The sequence below is a fragment of the Syzygium oleosum genome, unplaced genomic scaffold, assembly GCF_021117445.2.
Source record: "Syzygium oleosum isolate NSW1041296 unplaced genomic scaffold, Sole_v2.1 Sole_v2.10, whole genome shotgun sequence".
In the NCBI taxonomy this organism is placed as follows: domain Eukaryota; kingdom Viridiplantae; phylum Streptophyta; class Magnoliopsida; order Myrtales; family Myrtaceae; genus Syzygium; species Syzygium oleosum.
The window spans coordinates 7,810,194-7,833,919 of NW_026607494.1; the positions used below are offsets into that span (position 1 = coordinate 7,810,194).

The window sequence follows — 23,726 nt, forward strand, 5'->3', positions numbered from 1 at the left end:
TTCATCCGTTCGAATCTCGACGACTTTAAAAGCACAATAGGGTTTCGTGGGACACCGGAATTCCAATCGAAAACGTCGTACCGCGTGATAAGAAAAGGAACCCGCGAATTCGGTGGCGCGACGGACTGAGAAGCGGATCGAAAATGGTCGGGTCGACATTCGATGCGTGACGAGACTCCGACGTTCGGTCCGGCAGAAGACACGGGGGATGATCTCGATCTCGATCTCGATCTCGCTTTCGCCCGATCACGTGCGCCGAAAACTCGATGCGTCACGCGATGTTTTCCGCGCGGATGGTTTGGAAAAAATCGAATCGCATCACAAATTTTCCTTCGCCTCAACCAACAAGAGGAGAGAACCTCGTGGGGGAGGACTGAGGAGGAGTCAATCTGGGGGTTTCAGCCTGCCAGGTGGCGGTCATCCCGGTCGCCGAGAAATCCCTCGGTACGCAATCTCTAGGAATCTGTGGTCGTCCGACACGACACATACGATGATGATGACGATTTTCTTCTTCTATCTTCTTCCTTCTATCTATTTATTTAAACCCTTAAAAAAAAACCGAAAACTAAACGGAAATTACGAAAGGGTCCCCAGCCAGGTGGTGGTGGGGGTGGTGTGTGGAAGTCAAACTGGGATTTGGCCGTGTGACAAGACCTTTAACAACCTCCTGTGTTTGGGAGCTCTTCGGATCGTGCACGAAACAGCCTTCCAATTTCTCCCCCGATTTGCATCCGCGGATTTGCTCGCTTTTTCTTACTTCTCTTCTTCTCTGTTTTTTCCTTTTTTTTATATACCATTATAATAGATCTTGTCAAGGGAAAAGAAAAGATTTCCTTAAATTGCAGGTGTCCTCTTTGGAGCGGCATTGAACGTTCGATCTAGTCACGCAATTTGGGCTTGTTTGACCGTCTAACCATCATCAACACCCACCTGGTTTGATGCCAAAATCATTATCGTTGTTATTATTATTATTATTATTATTTAGCCGTCGACATATGATTTGCGTGGGTTGAGGGGCGACGCCGCCGCTTTGTCCGAATGTTTACATGCTTGCCGATTCCATGGCACAGCATTCGTGGTTTCCCCTTGCCGACGCATCTGTTAGCACGTCGGTACTAACGTTCGAGCTTCGACAGACGGACTCGTTCGTGGTAGGATTTACTGTGTAGCTTACGCTTTGTTAGTGTCGCGGGAGCCGGGGCGAAAGAGGAGGGTAAGGATGTAGAATGACATTCTGCACAAAGTTAGATTTGACTGTAACATACCAACCCATAGTAAATACTAAAATGGGAGTGCATATAAGAAACCAATGGCCTGAAAAAAAGGTGGATGCTTTGACTTGGGCACAACAAAGGAGGGCCAAATTCTTTTTGACTTGTGTCTGAGAAAGTATAGAGAGAACAACATTCAAATGGAAGTCCTTCCTTCCCTGATCAATGCCAGAAAGATTTTGCCTTCTTAGAAGACTTCAAATTGCTTTGCCAGAAGCCCATCCTGGACCGAAACAACTCCTCCGACCGTGACTCGTCGGAGTTTCGACCGTGACGGCCAGACCAAGAAAGAAGGAAGATAGGACAGGACATAGAAAGAGATGACTTGACACCAATGAACAAGACCCGTGAATCCATAACTGGACGATATTCAGTTTGTGCGAGTCACTCCTCCGAAAATGCAGCAAAAGAATAGTCTCGAGGTAAATCCAGCTCGAACGTATGCCCTGGTCCACCAAAATTGCAAGCGATGGTCAGCTTGTAAATGGAAGGTTTTGGTCAATTAGCTGTACACGTGAAGGTCATTGTTCGATTTCTTCTCTACTTTCCTACGCAGTTGCTGCTCGAGTTTGTCAAAATTGTCAATCTCTTGGCCTTTCTGATGAAATCGCTGCCCAATGAAACGAGGATGATATCAACAAATAGTCCAACCAACCAGTGTGCCAAGACAGATAAGATCACAGAAAGTCACAATGCAGACATACGGAAAGGTGAAAGAAACTCCTCACCTGTATGGCTCATCGCCGATGCGCTTCTCTCCACCTTTGTTATCCCGATATAGCACATGGCGGGCTAAGCTTTGAGTATTCTCGACGCCAAACATATCTGTTAGCTTCCTGCACAACTCGTCATATGAGGCAAGCAATGAGAGATCAAGCGTTCGACCCACGTCTTCCGATGCTATGAAAACTTTGCAATGGCCGATTTCTGAGCAGGCTTCCATCTCCTGTTGGTGCTCATCCTCATGCATTCTCAACAGCTCACATGACGACTGCCGCTCTGGTTGGCCCGACTGCTGACGTGCGGAACCAGGGCCGTCAGGGAAACTACCTGGTTTTTCTATCTTCTCTTCCGATGAAGTACGAGCGGGCGAAGCTGTAGTGGCGGTGGTAGTAGCAGGGCTGCTTAGAGAAATCTGCTGCTCGGTCAGTATCGGCTTACCAAAGAGCACCAACTGGGGAGGTTTCTTAACTTCCTCAAGCTTCTTAAAGACTTTCCCGTAATTCGTCATTGTCAAGACGGTAGAAATGTTGTCGTCGCTGCTAGATTTGTGCATTCTCGGACCATTGGAGGTTCTGATGGGTCTGATTGAGTGGTCGATAAGCGGAAAACCGGCAGGGAACAGACTCGACGGCTGTTTGCTGAGGCGGAGATCCGGTAAGGATGGAGAATAGTAAGGGTGCCTGGCTCCCTGCATGCCAGCTGCAGAATGGTTGCTGGGAAGACAACCAAACAGGCTGCTGGGCCCAAGGAGGTCGCCGGAGAACGATGGCATTGGGAAGTGCCCATCGAGGGGGAAATCCGGGTGATGTGGAAGTCTTAGCTTCTTCCTTGGTGGCGAGAAAGGGGAGAGATGGATTGCTGGCATGTTAGAGACGAGTTCGACCAGCCATGGGCTCACACGTTTCACGTTTTGCAGCAAATCCGGCTCGTCCCAAGTTACCTGTCAGTTTCGATTTCTTTCAGCATGTAATATATAAATACAGGGAAGTCCAAACAAATAACGAAGCTAATCCATGGGTAAACGGCGAACAAATCGGGGAAAACCCTAGAAGCTACACCCATTAACCAATGACAAAACAAGGGAAGGTATTGTATGAAAATCGATTCTACGCAGTCGACTGAGGTAAGCAAAGCTGCACCGAGGAATTATTAAAAACCATAAGTTTAGGTTGATTCACTGAACTACCTGGAGTAGCCTCCAAGGTGAATCCGGCCAGCGGATGGGATCGGCCACTTGAACTGAAGATATCGTCCCCATGAACCAACTAATCCGTGAAGAGTCCTCTGTTTCGAAGGCCATCTTGAACCTCATTCCGGAACACCACCGGATCTGCATCGCAGCTTTTACCATGGACGACTTCACACAAAATTCAGGGGTACTTGCTCGAGGGTAGTAAACCACCTCGAAAGGATGCCCATTTGCCGCGAGTGAGGCTGCTTCGATAACTGCCTCTGGCGTGACCCGTTTCTTGCCCATCAAACTTCCATTTCCGTTCATGCAGTTACCATGCCCATTGGTGATCAATTTGTTCTCGTCCTCTGTCAAGAATGCTGAGAACCCGCCATAAGGCACTGCACAGTTACCACCGACTGGGTTCCAACCAGATGAGGACTCGGGTCCGCCACCAATCCCTCTTTTAGCCCGGCGAATCCCAACGCAAAGATCCCCATTCTCCGCCCTCATGAACACTATTGAGTCCCCAGCCACAAGCTTCTTGTGGTTAACAAAAGTACTCCAACCTGTGGTCAAGAGATGTCGCCGCGGTGTACCTCGGTAGATATGCCTAAACTTCCATGTCTCTCCATGAACGTCCTTGGCTAGGATGGTTTGGACAGGAGGGTCTGCAGAATAATCCAGTCGTGGGAAAATCGTTTCTGCACAGTACCTCGGGACAGAGAAACCACCGCCGTTATTAGCATCCGACTGGGTCAAAGTTTTGGCAAAGGAGGCAGGCTTATCTTGACCATCTGATCCTTGAAGCCCTCCAATTCCATCATCCCCAAAATCAGGCTCATTATTTGTCAACGGAACCAATCTCATCTTAGCGAAGACCTCGTCGGTCTCTGGATCGGCCATGAACTTAATTGCAGAAACCCGGCAAGGTATATATGCTGGTATCCTGGGGCAGTTCCGAAAATCCCCGGGACCATACGAATGCTCGGCGTGGCCTTGAGGGAAATAAAAGACCTTGGAGTTCAATGGCGGCATTTGCACCATTCCTCCAGCGCAGGCATGCCATAGCTGAGAATCTAATGTTTTCTCCACCTCTTTCAGCTTCTCCTTAGAATCCATAAAAGTGATCATCTTGGCCAGAAGGCGGTTTTGCCGAACCAAGCACAGCTTTTTCAGGGCATAAAAGTCTTCTCCGAGTAGCTAGACTAGATGCTTCTGGTGCTTGTTTTTACAATAAACACTGAAAGTAACATGCAAGAACATGAATACGATTAGGCACAGGATAACCAGAATCAGACAGTTACCTAATTCGCCTTTCTGAAAAGTAAGAAATATTACCCGGTCGGTTGATCTTGCTCGAAACTCGAATTCGGAAAAATTACGTCCCACGTTTGGAGCCAAGAGAAAAAGGGGATTAACAAACTTCTACTTGGAAAAACACACAATCGCACAGTAACACCCCCAAAAGTCCACAAAAGCTCAAATTTGCTGATGAGAGAGAGGGAGACCCCTGAGACAAAGCAGGTCCATTTCTCTTCTCAGCTCAAAGGCTCCACCAATTCATCTTCTTGTACAAATTTCACTCTCACAATTCCCCCGAATTTACAGTGCCATACCATTAGCAGCCAGAAGCTCACTTCTTCCACAGCCACAAAAGACCGCAGCCTCTGTTTTTACTAAAACTAAGCTAAGAAGGAACTGTCGAATTCAGGAACTCAAGATCTACAACCGACAAAACCAGAAAGTAATTATCTTTCTTCCACCCCATCTCGGCCTCTAAAAATATCTCAATTCCCTAGCATCAAAATTCACCGCCAAAATCATCAGCACCCACCAAGAATCTATCTGCGTGCTCACAAAAGAATCTCTCTGCTGCTGCCACTTTTTCTCTCCCTCTCCCCCTCCTCTCTTCCAATTCAAAGATTCAATTGAGAGATCGATGACCACAGAAAGCAGATAGAAAAAGGAAAAGCCGTATTGCAAACACCATACACCCACCAACGCAAAGTGAAAGAAGAAAAGAAGGAGAAAGAAAGTTATTCAAAGATTCATTCAATGCTCTCTTGGAACATAACAAAGTGTCCAAAAGCAACACACGCGAAAGCAAAAACCAAACACATAAAGGCCCTGCCTTTTTAAACAATGGCTGGAACTTGAGCACAGTGAAGACTGCTCCTCCACTTTTGCTTACTGGGTTTTTCCCTTTTTCCCTTTTCTTTTTGGCTCCTCCTTTCTTTTCTTTTTTTCTTTTGGGTTCGCGGGTCTTCTGTTCCTAATCTCGGGTTTTTCGATTTCAGACCTTTTTCTTCGGATCTGAAGAAGCAGTTTTGTATCTTCAGAAGCCAGCAAGAAAACAAAGATCTTTAAGGAACCTATCCAATTTTTCCTTTCGTCCCCCTGCGTCAGCAATACCATTTTCTTCCCTTATTTAATGGTGGGTTGCCAATAAAGTAATCATTTACTAATTCCCCTCCTGAATAATCAAACTGGTTCTTTTCTTCGTGTCAACTTCGGTGGAAGTTTTAATAATTATTGGGCTCTGACAAAGAGCGTGTCTTTCCGATTCTATCGCGGTATTCTCAAAGACTCGGGAGAGGAGAAGGGAGGACGAGACGAGAGGAAGAGGGGGACGAGTCGTCGTGGGGCTCGTGAAAGAGTGTGACAGTTCTGATTCTGAAAGCAAGGCAGTGTGTCTTAACTGGACGTGTTAACCGTGGTTAACTGATCCTGTACCTAACGAGCGGGACATGTTAACTGTAGTTGTTTTGTTCCAAGAATTATGCAGAAGAGAAGAGAAAGAGAAGAGGGTCTCAACTCAAATCCTTTCATAACCCCGAAAGACTCAAACCCGACTCGTTTTGGTGCTCCAAAGTTCCAAAGCACCTAAAGCAGGCTCATTCTAGCTTCTTTTATCCGGTTTAAATTTGTTAATAAGTTTAATGTGGGCGTGCAAAATGGTTTGTGAATTGTCTCGGCAAATGTCACTACCAACCTTTCTAATATTATCCTAATCAGACTTGCTGTTTTTAATGGAAAGACAGTATTTTGCTGATGTATGCATTTGAGCTCGGGTTTGCCGATACCCGCTAGATGAACGAATCATAGACATGATCTAAAGCCCGACAAGCTTTTCTAAATGAAATCCAAAATTTGTCACGTAGTCTGTAATCCGAAATTCGAGGATGACCTATCAGGGTTCGGACCCCGGTCAGGTTTGCCGGGTTATTTGTGCCTAGCTTTCAGGGTGAACTATTTGGGCATAACCAACACGGACCTCAGTGCATCAGTCTGAAAGTAACTGATTCACCATGAAATGAGGTCCAAACTTGCTCCTTTCAACCAAAACAGATAAATTAAAGGCACAAGAAGGCCAAACAGAGAATTGTGACGGGCAAGGAAGGTACAGAATGAGACTCAAATGGTTCAACAGTAAAGAACGGGCAAGCTTGCTGCAATAGTGAGGTCCAATTTGTTAAGGCATTCCAAGTCCGCAAATATACGATTCTGTAACATTGCTTTACAAAATTTTGGAGCTGTGCATGATGACACTGCTATAAACGTTCAAAAGTTTCCAAAGTTTAAGGAAACACAATCTACTGTACTCAGGACAAAATGGTAGCCTTAACTGCTCGGTCGGAAACCATCTGATCCTCAGATTGATCCGCAAAAGAAACTGCCTTTTCCGTGTCAACGACATCGTCGTCATCCTCTTCCTCTTCCTCTTCATCCTCTTTGTGATCATCATTATCAACAAATCTTAAAACCCCATTCACCTTTAGCTCGGGGCGCTGCTGACTTACATTGCCAACGAGCAAATTGGCCTCTGCAAGTTCCTCCGTTGTTTTTGCCAGGGAGAGAAGCACGTTCTTTGCTTTCTTGTCAGGATGAACCCCAGAAGACTCCATTTCCTTGAACCACACCAATGCGCTGTCAAAATCCTTGTTTTTACCGTATGCATCCATGATCGTCGTGAATACAGTTTGATTTGCTTTGATTCCGCAGACTCGCATTTCTTCATACATCTTCATCATCTTCTCCAATTTATTCACCCTGGCATAACCTTTGATCATCGTCCCATAGGTAACGATATTCGGATCAAACCCGTCCTGCTTAAGCCTTCTGAAGAACTTCTCAGCACCATCCATATCCAATGCATTCACATAGGCTGATAACATGGTTGTGTAGGAGCAAAGATCTGGCATGTACCTACCGTGAAAAACGAAAAGGTTAAAGCCATTTTGAAGGAAGGTGGAAGAATGTAAGATCAGACATGGTGGTATCACAATGCTAGGCAAGAACATTCAGCAATTTAGGAGACGTTCTAATTAGCCAGAGATTAAGGGAGAACTAACTGACAAGAATGACAGTATAAATAACAACACCGAAGAGGTAAAACCATTTCTCCTCCTCTTTCAGCGAAGTTTGTAGGTTATTGTCAGCTCCGTCATAATCGAGATGACAACTGTGAAGGCAAACAAATTTAGTATCTTTAATCACAATGGTTTTGTCGAAACAGATGAGGAAATGTGCTCTTGTGCCACAACTATATAGATAACTCTACCTAAAAGACTTAACAGTCTGCACTAACGGTAAACACTACATGTTCATCCCGGCAACTTCATTTTCTAGAGTCAGAATCTGAGATGTTCAAGGAATCTATGCATAAGTGTTAGGATTTACATGTTCAGTGCAAAGTACATATGAGGTGTGAAATACAATGGCCTCACAATGGATAATTGGAGTCAAATGGGTTATTGATATACTAATTGGCCCTCAACTCATTGACATGGAACTTTTCGAGCAAAATGAGATCTCACCAAGTATGTTAATAGGCTCAAATTTGAGCTCGACCTTGTGATCTCCCAGTAATAGGTATAGGTTCAAAGGTGTGCCTTATGGTTAGAGGGATCCAACATAGCAATAACATAATTTGGTATTATAGAAGTCCAGCCGTACTGTTTGAGTTATGGAAGGTCAGATGCATGCTCTGTTGACATAGATAGGTCTGTAGAAAGCTTTGTTGGGGATCATAGCAAGTAGTTTGACTTTCGATCAGAATGATGAACTTACGAGGCACTTCCTGTGATTCAGTTGTGCCCCTCCAATGAGTTTAACGTGAAATGATTCTCGAGAAGATGGACGCTGAACTGCTTACGAAGCGACTTTCCGTATGCTGCAGGGGATCAGCCATCAGTTCTCAGTGTTCACCTTGATGAATTCAGAACCATGGTCATGGATCTAGAACGTACAGATGCTTAATCAATCATGAGGATTATCCATTTTTTGTGTGTTCATTCCTTCCTTCTACACGTTGAAATCAATCATGAGGATTATAAATTTTTGGTGTGTTCATTGCTTCCTTCTACAAGTTCTTTATAGAATCTTCGCATATAGCAAAGACGCAATTTCTATCAATGATGTTAAGGCGGCACTGCAGTCAAGGAATTGATTGAAAAAGAATTGACTGTTGGCCAGGAAGAAGTTTGGTAACTGGAGGAAGGTCAAGGAAGAATTCCAGTCATCAAATATAAGAATACACATCAAAGTCCAGTGATAAAGATCTTCCTTGCAATAACTGTGAGGAGAAGGGGCATGCTAAGGCGAATAGTTACATATTAATAAATAGACCGCCTAAGGATGGTCAAAGGGATAAAAACAAAAATGAGAAAACAGACGCAAGCTTTCATGGCTATGTTGACGCTGATGTTCTTTTGGGGACCAATGCTGAGCCATGGTCAGCAATGCACATGCCAGATCCAGAATGAGAATGAATCATTCTTCCATGTCGCAATAGAGATTTATTTTCCACATGAACCACATAATGGTGGAGTTGTGTTGGTGGATGTTAATGTCGACTGTAAGATTTTTATAATAGGAACACTCCGAGTAAGGATGCACGATGCCATTATGAGAACATTGATCATGATTCAACACATACTAGAACCTATGCAGGACTTGATTCCAATTAAAGTTAAAAGGATAAAAAAGAACTTTCAAACTACCTGTCCCTTCTCATGCTCTTGAATACGGTTCGTGCTTGCTCCACCATCCCAGATATTGCAAATGCATCAAGTAAAATATTGTAAGCTTTGTGGGTAGGCCTGGACAATAATTAACAAAGTAGATAACCATCAGCTCAAGTGTTTAACAGCATTATCATGAACACATCTTCATTTAATGTTCCTTCACCCAGAGAGAGAGACACAGACAGAGACAGACAGAGAGACAGAGAGTGAGTATGACCCTTATTGGAAACAGGATGCTGTGCTTCAATGGACTAAGACTACAGGAAGAAAGAGTAGTCCAATGTCCTAAACAATCATGGATCGGATTCGACACTCAATGAACATAACAAATCATGCAACTATTCCTCTGTTCAACTAAAAGAATACATCAATTAGTGGTGAGATGTTAGACTGAATGATAACTTCCACTTTAGCAAAAGAATTGCCATACTTCTTTTAAGCCACTAATGGAGCCATTGATTTTTTGATAGGTAAAGCAAACATTCACTATAGGGCACTGATAGGGTGCAAAACCATATACAAAAGGAGCTCCGAGAAACCGATGCAAAGTTGATTCAACAGACACGGCATCTAGAAGTCAGTCCACAAAAATGAAGCCATTATATAGATGGGAATTTCTTAGCTGCTTCACATCATACAAAACTTTTTTCTCAGACTATAACTCAAGCTTCAGTTGGAAAGTACACAAATTTATGAAAAATTCGAGAACTTAAAAGTTGACTATTAATTTTCTGCTTTAATCTCAAGTGGTTAAGACAAACACCACACCTACCTGACACTGGCATTCAGCATCTCCTCAAATACAGCTAGTGCTTCTTCCTCTCTCCTGGCTTTCCCATAAGCATTTATAAGCAAGGCATAGCTCACAACATCTGGCCGAAGACCAGCTCTTTGCATCTACAGGTAACCAGTAATTTCAGAAAGCTGATGGACACATAATCAATGGGCGACAAAAGGATGTGAATCATTTAGCCAAATAGACAGTAAAATAGCATAGTGGATTTTGAAGGCTGAATTTTCTAGATATTCAAAATGTGCAAGGATTTGAACAGCGTCCCCACATGTTTAATGTAAGTTGTTAAATTGAAAGTTTCAAATTATGCTCTGCAAACATCAGCTATGTACATACCATGAAAGAATTTTTGCAGCAATTACTTGAGCTTGATGGTATTATGTAAGATGACAGAGAAAGAATCCACAAAAAGTCAAAGGTATTACATACAACAATCAAGCCTTATTATGACATACTCCAGAATCCTGATGGCAAAACAAAGAAATTTATGGCCCTAGTATCATAATACTTTATTATCAAATAAAACAGTCTTTGCACTCCAAAAGCCAAAAACCCTTCTCTTTTATCCCTTTCCACCTTATGCCCCCCACCCCATCATCAAGCCAGTTCTGTAAAGTACCTGATCATATATCTTTGAGACCTCCTTGTAATTAGTTTCAAATGACATGAGGCTATTGTATGTCACGGTAGACTGCTGCACTCCTCTTTCGGCCATCAAAGAGAACATCTGACGAGCTTTCTCATAAGTTCCGGCTTTCTTATACATATAAATCATCATGTGGAACATTTGCTGGTCAGGCTTAAGAGGGGATCTCTCCTTATCTAAAAGGGTCTCAAAGACTTCTTCAGCCTCCGCAAATTTGTTACCCTGCAGCAGCCCCAGTAGCAGATATGAAGTTGCCGGTTCAGAATTATAGCAAAATTGAGCATTCTAAATAAATACCTCAACAAATGTTTTAAGAATGATTTGATACGTAAAAGCAGAAGGCTCAGGGCCTGAAGACTGCATCCTTCGAAATATAGCTTCTGCATTGTTATATCGTCTTCCTCTACCATATGCTTCCATAAGGGCAGTGTAAGCAATCACATTAGGGGCACATTTTTTCTTGTTTATAAAGCTCATGACTCTTTCAGCCCTGTTGAAGTCCCCTTGCTTTCCATAAGCTGTTATAAGCATCAGTAGGTCCATCTCGCTGAAATCCCACCATTGCTGAATCCTTAGCCACTCAAGAATCTAAAAGGAAATACAATCATACAGAAGAAAAAGGCCAAACATTCAAATTATCCAGCAGAAAAAAAACGAACCACATCAATTAACTCAGGAAAAGTATACCTCACTTTATTCTCAATTAGTTCAAGGCAAAGAGACAATCTAACTGTTAACGGATTGCACACCAAGGAGGTGTGATGTGAAAAAGAAAAATTTAAGTAAAACCATATATTTTCAGTATAGAAAACAAAAGACAGTCTCAACTTTCAAAAGGTCCTATTTTCTCACGCAAATTTCCGTAAGGAAGAGTCAAGAAGACAAAATTCTCTCATGCGATTTCTTTTTAGAACCCAAATGAACCATCATTTGCAAGGTGTCAATATATTGACCATGATTTCCCCTGTGAGCAAATTCTAGCGGTACTAATATTTAAAAAATTATCCTGATTAAAGAATATCTTCATCATTTAAAAAAAACTCCATTGACTATCCGATAATGAGATCATCGCAACAATGCTTGAAGCTCTACTGTTGAACATAACAATGCATAGGCATCAGCATAACAAATTGTCACTTTATCGATGACGAAGAGGTTGCGCTAGACATCTGAAAGAATCGCAACACCAAATATTTTTCAGAAGCATACAAGTATCTGTAGTTATAGGCCATATTGTACATTAAGTTCTTAGGATATATTGCAGTGTCCAGAGTCTAGGTCTTCAAGATGGTATATATAGTTCAGATATCTCCTCTTGGTAATAAGCATAGCAGGATACCTAACCTCATACTAGAGAATGTCTGATTTACGTTTTCTTTTTGTTCAAATATTATATACGAAGAGCAAAAAAGAATCCTCATGTACAACAATGTCACGTACGTGCACATCGCATTGGCCACTGTCACCATCATCCTGTGGGAAACTAAAACTAAAGCTTTCGCAGAATAAGGTACTTCCGGAAACATGCATTTAGAGGTGTATGGGCAATGAACATGGGAAAATTAACTTAAAATTGGTCCCCATACCTCACTAACAAGGTTCCATTTCTTTAGCTGCTTGAACCTTTTTAAGGTTCCCAACACGAGGTCTCGCGGAAGCACCTGCGTCCGAGCCCTCTCAGTCTTCAGGACAGCCGCCGCCGAGCCTGCTTCCTCGATCTCCTTCATCAGCCTCCTCCAGTTCTTTTGATAGGCTTCGTCGGCGGCGTCCTTGAAAACTTCCACCTTCTTCCTCTTCTGCATGAATTTCCTCGGCGCCAACATCCCCATACATACTACCCCCACTCTCCCACGTACACTGACCCTATCGCTAATGCACGTCCCACATATCTCTGGTCTACTGAAGGAAAAAAAAAGAGTTACAGTTAATTCAAGATTGTCACAGATTGCAACCACCAAAGAAATGCAGTAGAAAGAAAGAACAACGACAGTTACAGATAAAGAACAGCAAAGTCACATAAGAGTGTCAGCAATCAACTGAAAGAAAAAAAATTCAATCTTGCAAATGGGTGATGAGAAATGGAGCCAAATTTCACTTACCCATTTCGAAATGCACAAGAAACAAAGAGAACCAACGCCCATATTGACGAAACCCATCAGACACTATTCAGGGTTTTTATGGGTTTAAACAGAGCGCAGGAGAAAAACTCAAGGAAGGGGACACGAAACAAACCTGCAGTCATTCAAAGGAGCTGAAAGGAACGGCTTCAGAAAGAGGGTTTGGGGCATTTGAGAGAGATTGGCAGACCCTGCTTACTTTCAGGCCTTCTTCCAGGATTTGCTTCCGAGAATATGGTTCAGGTGAAGCAGCTCTTGTTGGGGGGTGAGGAACTCCGAGATAGTTTGGTTTTTGTTGTTTCAATAAAAATCTTATCTTGAGAGAGAGAGGAAAGAGAGGAATAGACAAGCAAACCAACCGCCAGCTGCGAACCGGTTCAACTGTGTTATGAAGAAAACCGGTCCGTTCCGACCCACGTGTCCGAGAAAGAAGGTTTGGGACATTCACGTTTATTCTTATTGACGGCTCTTTTTTTTCTCTATATGATTAAACTCACGTTTGGACTTGGGTATGTTCTTAAAAAGTTTCATCCGGACCTCAGGATGTCGAAATAAGAGAGTATTCCAAATCTCTCCCTAGAAGAAAAAAACAACACCGGAGAGAAATTAGGAATGGGCAAGTAGACCGGCCGCCGGTTGCTCAATAAGGCGTTGTAGCTTGCACAGATGGCAAAGTCAATGGATAAAATTATCCTTAATCGCTACATTTTCATTTAACGTAATGACTCGTAATTTATTTACTTTCTTTCTTATATGAATTTTTCAATGTCTAGGATCCAGTTGCCATATTAAAAATTATCACATGTTTTGTTTTAATTTATTATGAGTGTGCTATTCATATTGTAGGCACTATGTTTTCTCTTCATTTTTAGATTTTATTTCTGTAGAAATTAGTTTTGTCAAAGAGAGAAATTTCCAAGAAATCTAATTTTGTTCTGTATTGTCGTGCAAATTAACGGAATAACTATCTATCAAGTAGAATCTAGAAAAATCTCGACATACACTACTTTTTAACATAATCATGTTGTTGTGCACATCATCATCAAACTTTTCCTTATCAATTGTCTTTGACACAAACGTATGATGGGATGAACGAGTGAAACTCGATTTTCCAAAGCAAAATCACAATTAGATTCCCAACTTGAAATTTCAAAAGATGAAATCTAAATAAATCAAAACTTTAATTACATAAAATAATAATTATTTATAAGATAATGCCGGTGAAATTTCATTCGTTTTGGACTGATAAAACTTGAAGTGTGTAAATTTTTCATGCAGATATTTTCAATGTGTTTTTGCATATTTCTTTAACATCTTATATATTATGTCTAAAAGTATCTCATCAATAGTAAGGAAACACACAGATTATTTGATATAGTAAATATAGAGACTTGATTTTTTTTTTAGACCAACGAAATTAAAAAATAAAAAAGTTCACTGGGAAAGCGAGCTTGTAGATAAGAGGGACAAAGAATACTTATGTTATAGAGTAACGGTGAATAAGATACTACTAAGTTAAAGAAAACTAATTACTATGTAAATATCAAAACCATTCAGGCCAACTGAGTATGATTCAATCATATAGAGGTTGGAAATAGCCCCGTCCGCATACTCACAATACGCATCTTCTTTTACCCCTTCTTAGTTTGAACGTACTACATTATGTACTACTTTATAGCTTGATGCACCAATTCAACAGAGACAATTTAACAATTTTTTTGCTTGTTAATTGTGCATAAACGTTATCTTTTTGACTAATGTGTTTTAATGGGGAGAAAAAGAGCCATGGACGAAATTAGGGAAGAAAATGAACTCCTGTATGCCAAAGCACCTTAGTTTTCCCGAGTAACATGTGAAACTATCAGTCTTCCGGTGCATAGGATAAATCCTGTGAGGCACATATAGTTATTTGACAAATCCAAAAACGACACGAACTCAATATACATAGGTTTATCAGCTTGATCAACAAGTTATGGTTGTTTTTTCCAATGACACGGTTCGACGCAAGTACAAATTTCATATATAACACTCGATTGTGAACACAAATTGCCAACCGTATGCATGCATCAATGACCAAGGAACTTGTTCATATGGATTAGAGAGGCACGCACGCATGATGATGGTAGTACAGTAACCCGCTGTGAAAACTAATGTCCGCTTGCATTGCACACTGCAAAATTTTCTGCCAAAAGATGCGGTCCTTTCTCGTTCCATGGGAAGGTTTCTGAGATTATATATTCAGGAGGCTAAAATCTGTGATCCTAGCTGGTTCAGGCACAAAAACACCATCTGCTGGTTTGCAAATTCACACAGTAATCACCACGCGCGGATAAAGCTTTCAAGTTGCACCAGAAAAACCTTTCTAATTGCATGTGACGGTACTTCCATTCCACGAGACTAGCAAACTAAAAATAAATCGGAGCAGATTCAGACAAAAGGACTCAAAATTCGGCAATATACAAAAATTTCTGTCTCACTATGCTGGAAGCAGCTAGATATGCTGCCAACCACGATCTCGATCCTTCGCTTGCTTCATCGAGGCTAGGCTATGGACAATGTGCCTCTTCAGGGAGTTCAGCCAGAAAAGAAAGCTTATTAGGTGAACAAAGAGCGCAAACGCAGGATTGCACTCATTAGCAGGATGCAACGGGCTTTGTATGGGCAGGAGATCGCAATTGAGAAATGGCAGTGTCACCATCTGCATCCTCAAGAGGTATTGGTGCTCCACTAAGATTCTTCCTGAGCAGCAAATCAGAAGTATCAGATGTGCACAATCCAAACAACAAGTATCGTCTTTAAGTATTAAGAACTGAAAGCTGAGGAAACTTACAAAAGTACAAACTCAATGAATTAGCAAAGACGATGGTATTACACATGCTCTGCCATTTCTTTGCTTTAACATTTCAACAAGATGTTCATGGCAAAGCTGAATGTAAATTCACTAAGAAGGCTGCTAAGGGATTCAGATGAAAGCTTAAGCTAGCTTGAATTTGCCACATATTCGAATCAAGATAACTCAAAAGGCGTGGCATATAAAACACAAAAAAAGGAATTACAGTTGCAGATTCAACAGGCAAGGTGTACCTCTGAGAGACGAAAGTTTCCTCAGATAAAGCCTTTTCCAACCTCTCCTCAAATGGTGTTGCGTGCCAGCTTACTTTCTGATCCTGCAAAGAAAGCAAGATCTTGTCATATCTTATGACAATATATTCAAGTTTGTGCCTATTGGATGGGAAACAGGAAGATGCACCTCCTTATACTTGTTAGTCGAATTAGGAATTCCATTCCCATCCCACCACTTTTGTGAGACATGAGATTGTTCCTCTTCCTTCCAATGTGCAGCAACAAGCCCAATGATTGGTCTATCTGTGGGAGTTCTAGTAAGACGAGTTTTCCTGTAAGATACAGATCCAAATTTGCTACCGTCATTTTCCAAGTGAAGAGGCGGCTTCAGCCAAGCTGACAAGGTTGTTTCACCCTTAAAACCCTGCTCGGAACAAGTCTCGTCCAACCATGTTCCCCTGTTCAATGTTTCATTTACCGGCTGCCCAAGTGATTCATTTAGCTCGCCCAAAGGTCGATGATTATGACCATCCTCGTCCTTAAAAACCTTCAACTGCATGTTATTCTGGTAGGAACTTGGAACTGAATAAATATATTCAGACCTGATCCTTGGCTTTCCATATGGTAAATTTTCCATGTTCGCCGGGAAAACAGTTCCAGGTGTCTGCATCTCATCGGATAGCTTTAGAGGGGTTGGATAAGGTGAAAGTTTCATTGTACTCTGATTACCCAGGAATTCAGAATCTTTGATACCGTGGCTAGTATCTATTCTAAGCGAACATATATCAGTGCCAGGATCAAAATGAACCGACTTGTTCCTATTCTGAGTGTGTGAGGCAGAAGGCCAAGTTGTGATTGGAGTTAAAACACTGCTGTTCTCTACAGCTAGAATCTCGGTTGCCATATTCACATTCTCTTCACTACTGCCTTCGGTAGAGTTCAGAGGAATGCTAAAAGTGCTCTCAGCGTTTGATTTACAGCTGCAAAAGAAGGAAGCAATCAAAATAATCAATCATCTGAAGGACAGAAGTTTTATCAAAAGTTTAGCAAGACGTTGATCCTAGAGTTGTAAGGAAACACCAACGGATTCATTACAAGAAGACAAAAAAGTATACTCAGTTTGAAATAATATACAACTTCATAGACTAGCAACGGTTTCCTTATAACCATGGGAATGTGTAAAATTTAACTTTTGCTTTGTTTCTTAGTGGACAACAAAAATTAGTTTAAAAGCTTCTTTCTTGAAGATTTATTCCCCTGCTAAGTTAAACATTTCATCTGAGAAATCCATCATTGCAGATTACGAACTATTAGGAATATTCACCTTGTAGGCGCATGCTCTTGAGAAGCAGAATCACTTCCAGAATCTACGAAAAGTTTGACAGGTGTTGGGGAAAGTTCAGTAGGCTTAGTCAGCTGAAGTTTCCTGACAGATGTATGAGGAAGCCATGAGTGGAACTTTGAACTTTCTGAATCTTCGCGATTCGGTGGTGAAAACATGAACGTGTCTGTTGCTTTCCGAATTTCTGCAGGAGTCTCCGGTAAGGTTCCACAAGCTTTAAGGAACTTAGCCTGTTAGATAAATCTGAGTTAATAGGAAGTCAATGAAATGGACGGACCAGAAGTAGCCAACAACTCCAATTAAGTAAAATTCTACATTTGTGACAATGAAATCAAAAAGCACAAACTACCTTATTCAAACTCCTCAGACAGTGTGACCTCTAAGCAGAGAGTTAATGTTGCCATGATAATCTAGCCCTCTATCCTCTAAACTAATAGAACGTACATACGACAGACAGTTTATGCCATTTAGAATAGAAGACATTGGCATTTTGAGGCTTTGACCAGTATCAAGAACAGGAATTGACAAATTGGGAGGAAAAAGAAAAGAACCGAGAGGCTTCGCAGGATTACTGGAAGTGCCTTAAAGCCTACACAAGTATTGTTAAATAAGTTTTAACTCATGAAAAACAGAGAGCCTTCATCCTTGGTTTCGTCTTGAGTCTTAACTATAGGAGCATGAGCAGAAAAATTCCTCAAAGCGCACGATTCAGATAACCATACAGTCACTTCATAGCAAAATGAATATTAGGGCCATATTTTCCTCCATCCAATTTTCTCCGACCATACCTCTAATTGGTGGGTTACAAACTATAGACAGCCCACTTGTAACCCAACAATCAGAAGCATGATTGGAGGAAATTTCTCCCAACTAGGATGGAGAAATATATAGCCCAACTAGATATTAGTAACTCATAAACAAAATAGAAATTTGTCTTCTTCTTCTCATATGGTGCCTCTAGAGTGTATCGGTGGCTATGTTTCAATTGCACCAACAGCAACAAATCACCTGGGCTCGTATTCATCTCTCACTAAGATACAGGAGAAAATTATAATGCATCCCCCCCATATATTTGCCAGATTACAAGGAGGCCGTCTTTATTCGGGAGACTAAACTCATACCTCTAACAGGAAATATGTTTGAAATTACCTATAGATGTACACCGAGCACATCATTTACCTGGGGACCAAAAAAACATGAAATTCAGAGATAGATGTACCTCATCTTTGACATCCTTGCTGATCTGCGGAGTTCCAAAGGAGCGATCTTCCAGATCCTCGCTTCGAACGTCTTCTCTATCTTAAGCGAAACAATGACATTCCATGTCAGAAAGGGGCAAAAAACAAAAACGCAAGACTGAAAGCCCTACATTGGCTAGAGCATAGAACCTAACCGCGACTCTGTTTACGCAGAATAGATCAAATCATCTGAAACGAAAGTCGAGAAACAAACCAATCCTTAAGATGGTCCAACAAAAGCAAACGTTCACCTTCAGCTAAAAACAACGACGACAGCCGATTCCGAGACGCCAACGCCTCCTGCAAAAACAAAGCAAACTCAGCTCTCCGCGAACGCTTCGACAATAGCAGAGCACCCAACGGCGGGGGGGGGGGGGGGGGTTGGATCAAAAAGGCGAGCGCTTTCCTGCGGCTCCGCACCCAACTCGACAAACCCATCTCCGCAACTCACCGCGGCTTTCCTGGGTCGAGCCGTTTGAGGCAGGTGGCGACGCCCTCCGCCGCCGCCGCCGTCCCTGGCACGCAGGCAGACGAAGAAGCAGCCCATGGCGAAGCCCAGCGAGCGGTCGAGAAACCCGAGGAAACTCCGGAACGCAAGCCCGAGCTCACGATTTAACAGTGCGCATATCATCTGGGAGCAGCGAAGCACCACCTCTCTCTCGCCCCTTTGCGTTACTGGGTCATCGGTGAGGTGAGGGAGAAGCTCGAAGGAAGAGAGAGAGAGAGAGAGAGTTGTTGAGTCGTTTTTGAGGATTTGAACCGACTGGGAACGAGGGAAAAGACGGGCCTCCCCATCGGAAAGCTCAGAGGATGCGACTGGGATTCTTTCGGCGGTACTCGCGCTAGGGAGCTGACACGTCGCGATGGTTGAGGTTATTTATTTTTTGCGGATTTTCTGTTTTTTCCCTTATTGAATTTTTGCAATCGAGTCATTTAATTTGTGTAATCGGATGTTTCCTTGTGTGTTGCGTTTTCCTCGGATCCTCTTTAACGAGAAAATACTCGACATCCAAAAATTTAATTAATTCGAATGAGTTTCAAATTGGAAATGGAAAATTATAAGGGATAATGACATAAATAGTTTCTGAGCTTTGGCCTAATGTGTAATGTGGTTCGTGTACTTTTAATTTGCTTAATGTGGTCTCTGAACTTTGGCCTAATGCACAATGTGATTTCTGAAATTTTAATTTATTTAATGTGTTCCATGAATTTTTGGTAATGTTCAAGATAGTCCATTGATTATATAAAAATTACAATGTTATTCTTCCATTAATTCAAGTTTAGGGACAACATTTGGCATTTTCATATAGTCCATGGACTAGATTGAATATGTATTAAAAGTTCATGAATCATATTGAACAAATTAAAAGTTCAGTGACGACATTGAATAAATTAAAAGTCAAGAGATCACATTGCACATTAAGCCAAAATTCACACACAATTTTTGTCATTTTCCCAAACTATTATGAACATTTATAAAATCGGCATGCTTTGAACAATGAAAATGCATTTTTCCATAACATGAAAGCACGGCTTGAATTTCAGAGGAGCGAAAATGAATTTTTACTAAGAGAGACACATAAGTTGTAGAAAAACTGTGAATTTTTTGTTAACATGGCAAGGAACATAAGTTAGCTAATGGGGAATAAGAGAATATTATTTAAGCTCCGTTTGTTTCGCGAAAAATGAATGATTTGAAAAATATTTTCTTAAAAATAATTATTTGTATCTTTCGAAATAATTAGTTAATAAAAAATATTTTCATTATCGATAATAATATATTCATTTTTATAAGTGATTCAAGCGATTATTTTTTTGAAAAATGTCGTTGAAATCACTTTTTGACGAGACCCGTTTGTTTGTAAATTAGGCTTAGGTATTTCTTCTTCTTTTTGTGTCTTTCCCTGGCGAAAACGGGGTCGTTGTGCCTGCAAGCGTTACTTTTTCCCTGCATATATAAGGAAGAGAGCCCTAACGAAGGCTCGGCAGAGCACAGGAGTAGGAGGGAAGAAGAAGAAGAAGGAGGCGGGAGGAGGAGGAGGAGGAAGGAGGAGTAGAAGCGGCGAGAAGGGAGGGGCGTGTGGATTCGACCCAAAAGCACTCTGATCGTTGGGGGGATCACCATGATGGCACCCCCACTTCATTCGCATAGTTTTCAATCTGAATCCTCCGCTTCTCGCTGCTCCTCTTGCTCAGCCCCTTCTCCCTCTCTCTCTCTCTCTTTCTCTCTCTCTATCTCTCCCCATCTCTCTGCATGCTCTCACCTGTCTGTCTGTCTGTCTATCTTGTCTACAAGAATGGATAGAAAGCAGGGTAAGCTCGTGCTGGCCTTATGATGGTACTGACAACACACGTCTCTGAAGGCTCAGACTCTCCACTCTCTCTTGACTACTGGGTTAATTTCTCTCGAGCCCCTTTTGATCTTCGTAGTTGGTAGTTCTTATTTTTTTTTCGCTCTTTTTTGGGTTTTTGAGAGATGATGACTGTGCCTTGATGCTGCAGTAGACAGTAGTGGTCGTCGTAGAAATTGATAGAAGTTCGTAGATTTTAGTGTTATACTTGGGGGAACTGTTCATGACCATAAAAAAAAGAAAAACACTCGGGGGAACTGTTGTGTTTTTTTTTTCTTTGCTGCTAAAACGGGGGAAATGTTGTTTGGTCTTGTTGTTCGTTGTTCTGCTGCTGGGATTGTACCAAAAATGTTTTCTTGGCACTTTTTTATGCTCGTTCGAAGTATCATTTGTACAAATAAGAATCCCCTTCTTTACACTTTTTTTTTCTTCGTATAGCGAGATATAGGATATGGGGCTTTTTTTTTTTTTTTGGTCAAAGATCTACGGGGCTTATTTAGAAGTACATTTTGTGCAAAAACCCTTCCTATATGATAGAAAACGGATCTCTTTTGGGATCTTAAATCCCAAGTTTATCCATGAAGTGTACGAACGGTCCTAATTGTTTAATGTCTAGAATTGATTTTTTCTATGTGATACTAATTATTACAAGATCTCGTACATTGAAACCCAGAGGTATGGAATCCGAATCCATTAGTATGGAACATTTTTTTTCACAAGTGAAATTCCCTGGTATATGGAGAGGTGAAAAATTGCTTTCGATGTGGTGGAGTAAGAAGTACTCTTCCTTATGAAAGCAGTGCTAGGTTGAATTAGGAGTAATGTGTTGAATCATATTGGTGATTTATTCTGAAAGTTATGATAATTTGTCGTGATCAAGTGTTGAAAAACGTCACGGAACATAGCAAATCGAGCAAATGAGCCACTGCACCATGAAAATCCCCCATCTTGTCGAACACAATCAATGACTCCGGTATCAAATTCTCGAATCGAGCTTCCATACTCGACTACCCTTGAACTTCAACTTAGTGACTTAAACGACCATCATTGCCGAGAAGAGGGAGAGTTAAGCAGAGGGATAATACTGGTGATTGCTATATGGCAAAGTCTCAACCCCTCAACGGTCTAGATTATTTAGTAGTGATGCATGGTGAGTTTGGGTGAGATTGTTAGGAACGAGTATTGGCAGAACCAAAGTATTTTATGCGTTGGTGGGAAAATAAGATTGGGATAAAATAAATTCACCGCCAAAGAATTAGATAAAGAAGCGAAATAATCACTCACTTGGAAAAAATTCTTGTACAATTTCAGCTCAAAACTTTGCATGATGGCGACCCCAAAAAAAAAACGTCCCATGCTTACAATTGACGATGCACCTCTTATTTATAGAAGCAACAAGAAACTAAACTATGAAATATCGTACTGGGGAACCGTCCGGCCTTTGATTCGGCATATTCTTCAATTTCTAGGAAGTCCATTTTGGACTTTTCTTCTCATTGGACCCATTGGATCATGTTGTGGCCGAAATCTCCGTGGGAACACACATCGAATGGTCTCTAATGTAATATGATGCTCTCGCGTCAAGTAGAGACGGTGAATGTGTTAATATACCTCAAACAAATCACAGGAACATGACTCAGAACGTTGATTTAGGATACTAAAGAGAACAATGATTACTAGAATTGTCTATCGTGATAGTGTGCCTTTGAAAATCAATGGGATCTATGGGTGTGTTTGGCAACACTTTGCCAAGGCCCTTTGGGGCTCTAAAGGTCCTCGGGTGAATGCATGTACTGTTTGGTGATTTTTTTTTGGAGAGTTTTCAGGAGATGCAATTGCGTTTTAAAGGCCTCTAAAGCCTTAGCCCATTGCAAGTCCTAAGGAGTTTGGGTTCTTGAGTATAATTGAAATGCTAATATATATATTTTTCTTCTAACTTTGCCCTCACTAAATTTTCTTAGCTTTGGAAATTCTCTCGCCTTACGCCACGTCGGCGAAGGGCTTAGGTTGCCAATGAGCAGCCAGCGAGCCAAATCTAGTCATTAAGGTTAAAGTTGCTTCCCAATATGTTTTTAAATTAAACTTTATCAAATACTATTTGCATTTTAAAAAAAAACTCTTTCACCTAACACTGTTTTCATATCCGATATACGATGTGTCCCTCTTCAATCACTCCTGAGTATTTCTGTTGAGCATGGAAGTCTTCTTAACATGGAAGCGGAGTGATTTTCAGGATTCATTGTAATTAATAGGCAACAAGAAAACCGAGAGAAGTAGTGTATGTGACCTGTATTGCGGGCAGATGTCATCATGATTTATATGCCCGGTGTTCGACTGCTGTCACCTTCATTTCCAATTACATCTGACGAATCAAATATGAAATAGTTTAAAGGATGGATAGTCACGTAAGCATTTCTCTCCTCAAACTTATGCTTTATCAGCGGAGGAATCTGGCATGTCACTTAATACCCAATTCGCGCAAATTTGTAATTGCCTTTCTAAAAGCAGGCGGGCAATGTGAACGGATGAGCAAACATGCAACGTGAATTGACCGTTGAGCACAGGTTCGACTCTCGTTTCGCGAAAAGAAAATCGACGAAGGACAGATCTTTCGAATTTCGAACGGCCCACAAAAGGATCATAATTGGAAGAAGGGAATTCATGGGAGCATGATGAATTTCCAACAATCCTATTGTCCAAATATATCATGTAGTATATACACATTGCAAGAGTAGAGTATTATCCAAATAAGTCAGGAAATCTTGCAAAGAAAACCAAGGCATGTAAATGAATGCGAAATCTGATTCTCCCGAGCTAATCCTAGCAGCATACCAACTGAGGACTGTGCCGTTGACTGATTATGGGGTGGGTTGGTTTATGATGGTAACAACGTGTGCAACTTCGTTAATGCTCTGGTAAGAGAGTTCTTTATAAACCCAGACACAGATTGGGAGGGAGAGTCATTGACTGGTCCATCGAGAA

At 41.5% G+C, this 23,726-nt stretch overlaps 3 protein-coding genes across 4 annotated transcripts; all 3 read right to left on the reverse strand.

Moving 5' to 3' along the window:
* Positions 1 to 1,437: 1,437 nt before the first annotated feature.
* LOC115685831 (auxin response factor 18-like) lies at positions 1,438 to 5,553 on the reverse strand. The gene is made up of 4 exons (XM_030610963.2): positions 4,507 to 5,553; positions 3,181 to 4,408; positions 2,000 to 2,934; positions 1,438 to 1,881 (listed from the first exon to the last, which is right to left on the reverse strand). Exons 2-4 carry the CDS (start codon positions 4,297 to 4,299, stop codon positions 1,812 to 1,814), a joined length of 2,124 nt encoding a protein of 707 aa, XP_030466823.1. The 5' UTR covers positions 4,300 to 4,408; positions 4,507 to 5,553; the 3' UTR covers positions 1,438 to 1,811.
* Positions 5,554 to 6,590: 1,037 nt separating this feature from the next.
* LOC115685756 (pentatricopeptide repeat-containing protein At3g59040) lies at positions 6,591 to 13,066 on the reverse strand. 2 transcript variants are annotated; one of them, XM_030610861.2, is made up of 7 exons: positions 12,866 to 13,066; positions 12,220 to 12,529; positions 10,931 to 11,221; positions 10,607 to 10,855; positions 9,967 to 10,091; positions 9,171 to 9,269; positions 6,591 to 7,374 (listed from the first exon to the last, which is right to left on the reverse strand). In XM_030610861.2, the coding sequence occupies exons 1-7, from the start codon at positions 12,919 to 12,921 to the stop codon at positions 6,771 to 6,773; spliced, it is 1,734 nt and encodes a 577-aa protein (XP_030466721.1). In that variant the 5' UTR covers positions 12,922 to 13,066; the 3' UTR covers positions 6,591 to 6,770. The 2 variants fall into 2 exon arrangements, with proteins under 2 accessions (XP_030466721.1, XP_030466720.1); XM_030610860.2 differs by having other exon boundaries at positions 12,220 to 12,532.
* Positions 13,067 to 15,086: 2,020 nt separating this feature from the next.
* On the reverse strand, positions 15,087 to 19,155 carry LOC115685757 (protein JASON-like). The gene is made up of 7 exons (XM_030610862.2): positions 18,845 to 19,155; positions 18,645 to 18,693; positions 18,375 to 18,454; positions 17,138 to 17,385; positions 16,001 to 16,793; positions 15,835 to 15,917; positions 15,087 to 15,489 (listed from the first exon to the last, which is right to left on the reverse strand). The coding sequence occupies exons 1-7, from the start codon at positions 19,022 to 19,024 to the stop codon at positions 15,384 to 15,386; spliced, it is 1,539 nt and encodes a 512-aa protein (XP_030466722.1). The 5' UTR covers positions 19,025 to 19,155; the 3' UTR covers positions 15,087 to 15,383.
* Positions 19,156 to 23,726: the final 4,571 nt, after the last annotated feature.

Bases quoted from the DNA above. Each gene is read 5' to 3' on its own strand.
- LOC115685756 (XM_030610860.2), bottom strand. From the start codon at position 12,921: ATGCCCCAAACCCTCTTTCTGAAGCCGTTCCTTTCAGCTCCTTTGAAT. The intron at 12,533-12,865 runs GTTTGTTTCGTG...TTTTTCCTTCAG, and splicing joins GCTCCTTTGAATGACTGCAG to TAGACCAGAGATATGTGGGA. The intron at 10,092-10,606 runs GTACTTTACAGA...GGTTACCTGTAG, and splicing joins TCTCAAAGATATATGATCAG to ATGCAAAGAGCTGGTCTTCG.
- LOC115685757 (XM_030610862.2), bottom strand. From the start codon at position 19,024: ATGATATGCGCACTGTTAAATCGTGAGCTCGGGCTTGCGTTCCGGAGT. The intron at 17,386-18,374 runs GTACATCTATCT...TTTATCTAACAG, and splicing joins GCAAGGATGTCAAAGATGAG to GCTAAGTTCCTTAAAGCTTG. The intron at 16,794-17,137 runs GTGAATATTCCT...CTTCTTTTGCAG, and splicing joins CAAGAGCATGCGCCTACAAG to CTGTAAATCAAACGCTGAGA.
- LOC115685831 (XM_030610963.2), bottom strand. From the start codon at position 4,299: ATGATCACTTTTATGGATTCTAAGGAGAAGCTGAAAGAGGTGGAGAAA. The intron at 2,935-3,180 runs GTAGTTCAGTGA...CGAAACTGACAG, and splicing joins CACCTTGGAGGCTACTCCAG to GTAACTTGGGACGAGCCGGA. The intron at 1,882-1,999 runs GTGAGGAGTTTC...TTCATTGGGCAG, and splicing joins ATCGGCGATGAGCCATACAG to CGATTTCATCAGAAAGGCCA.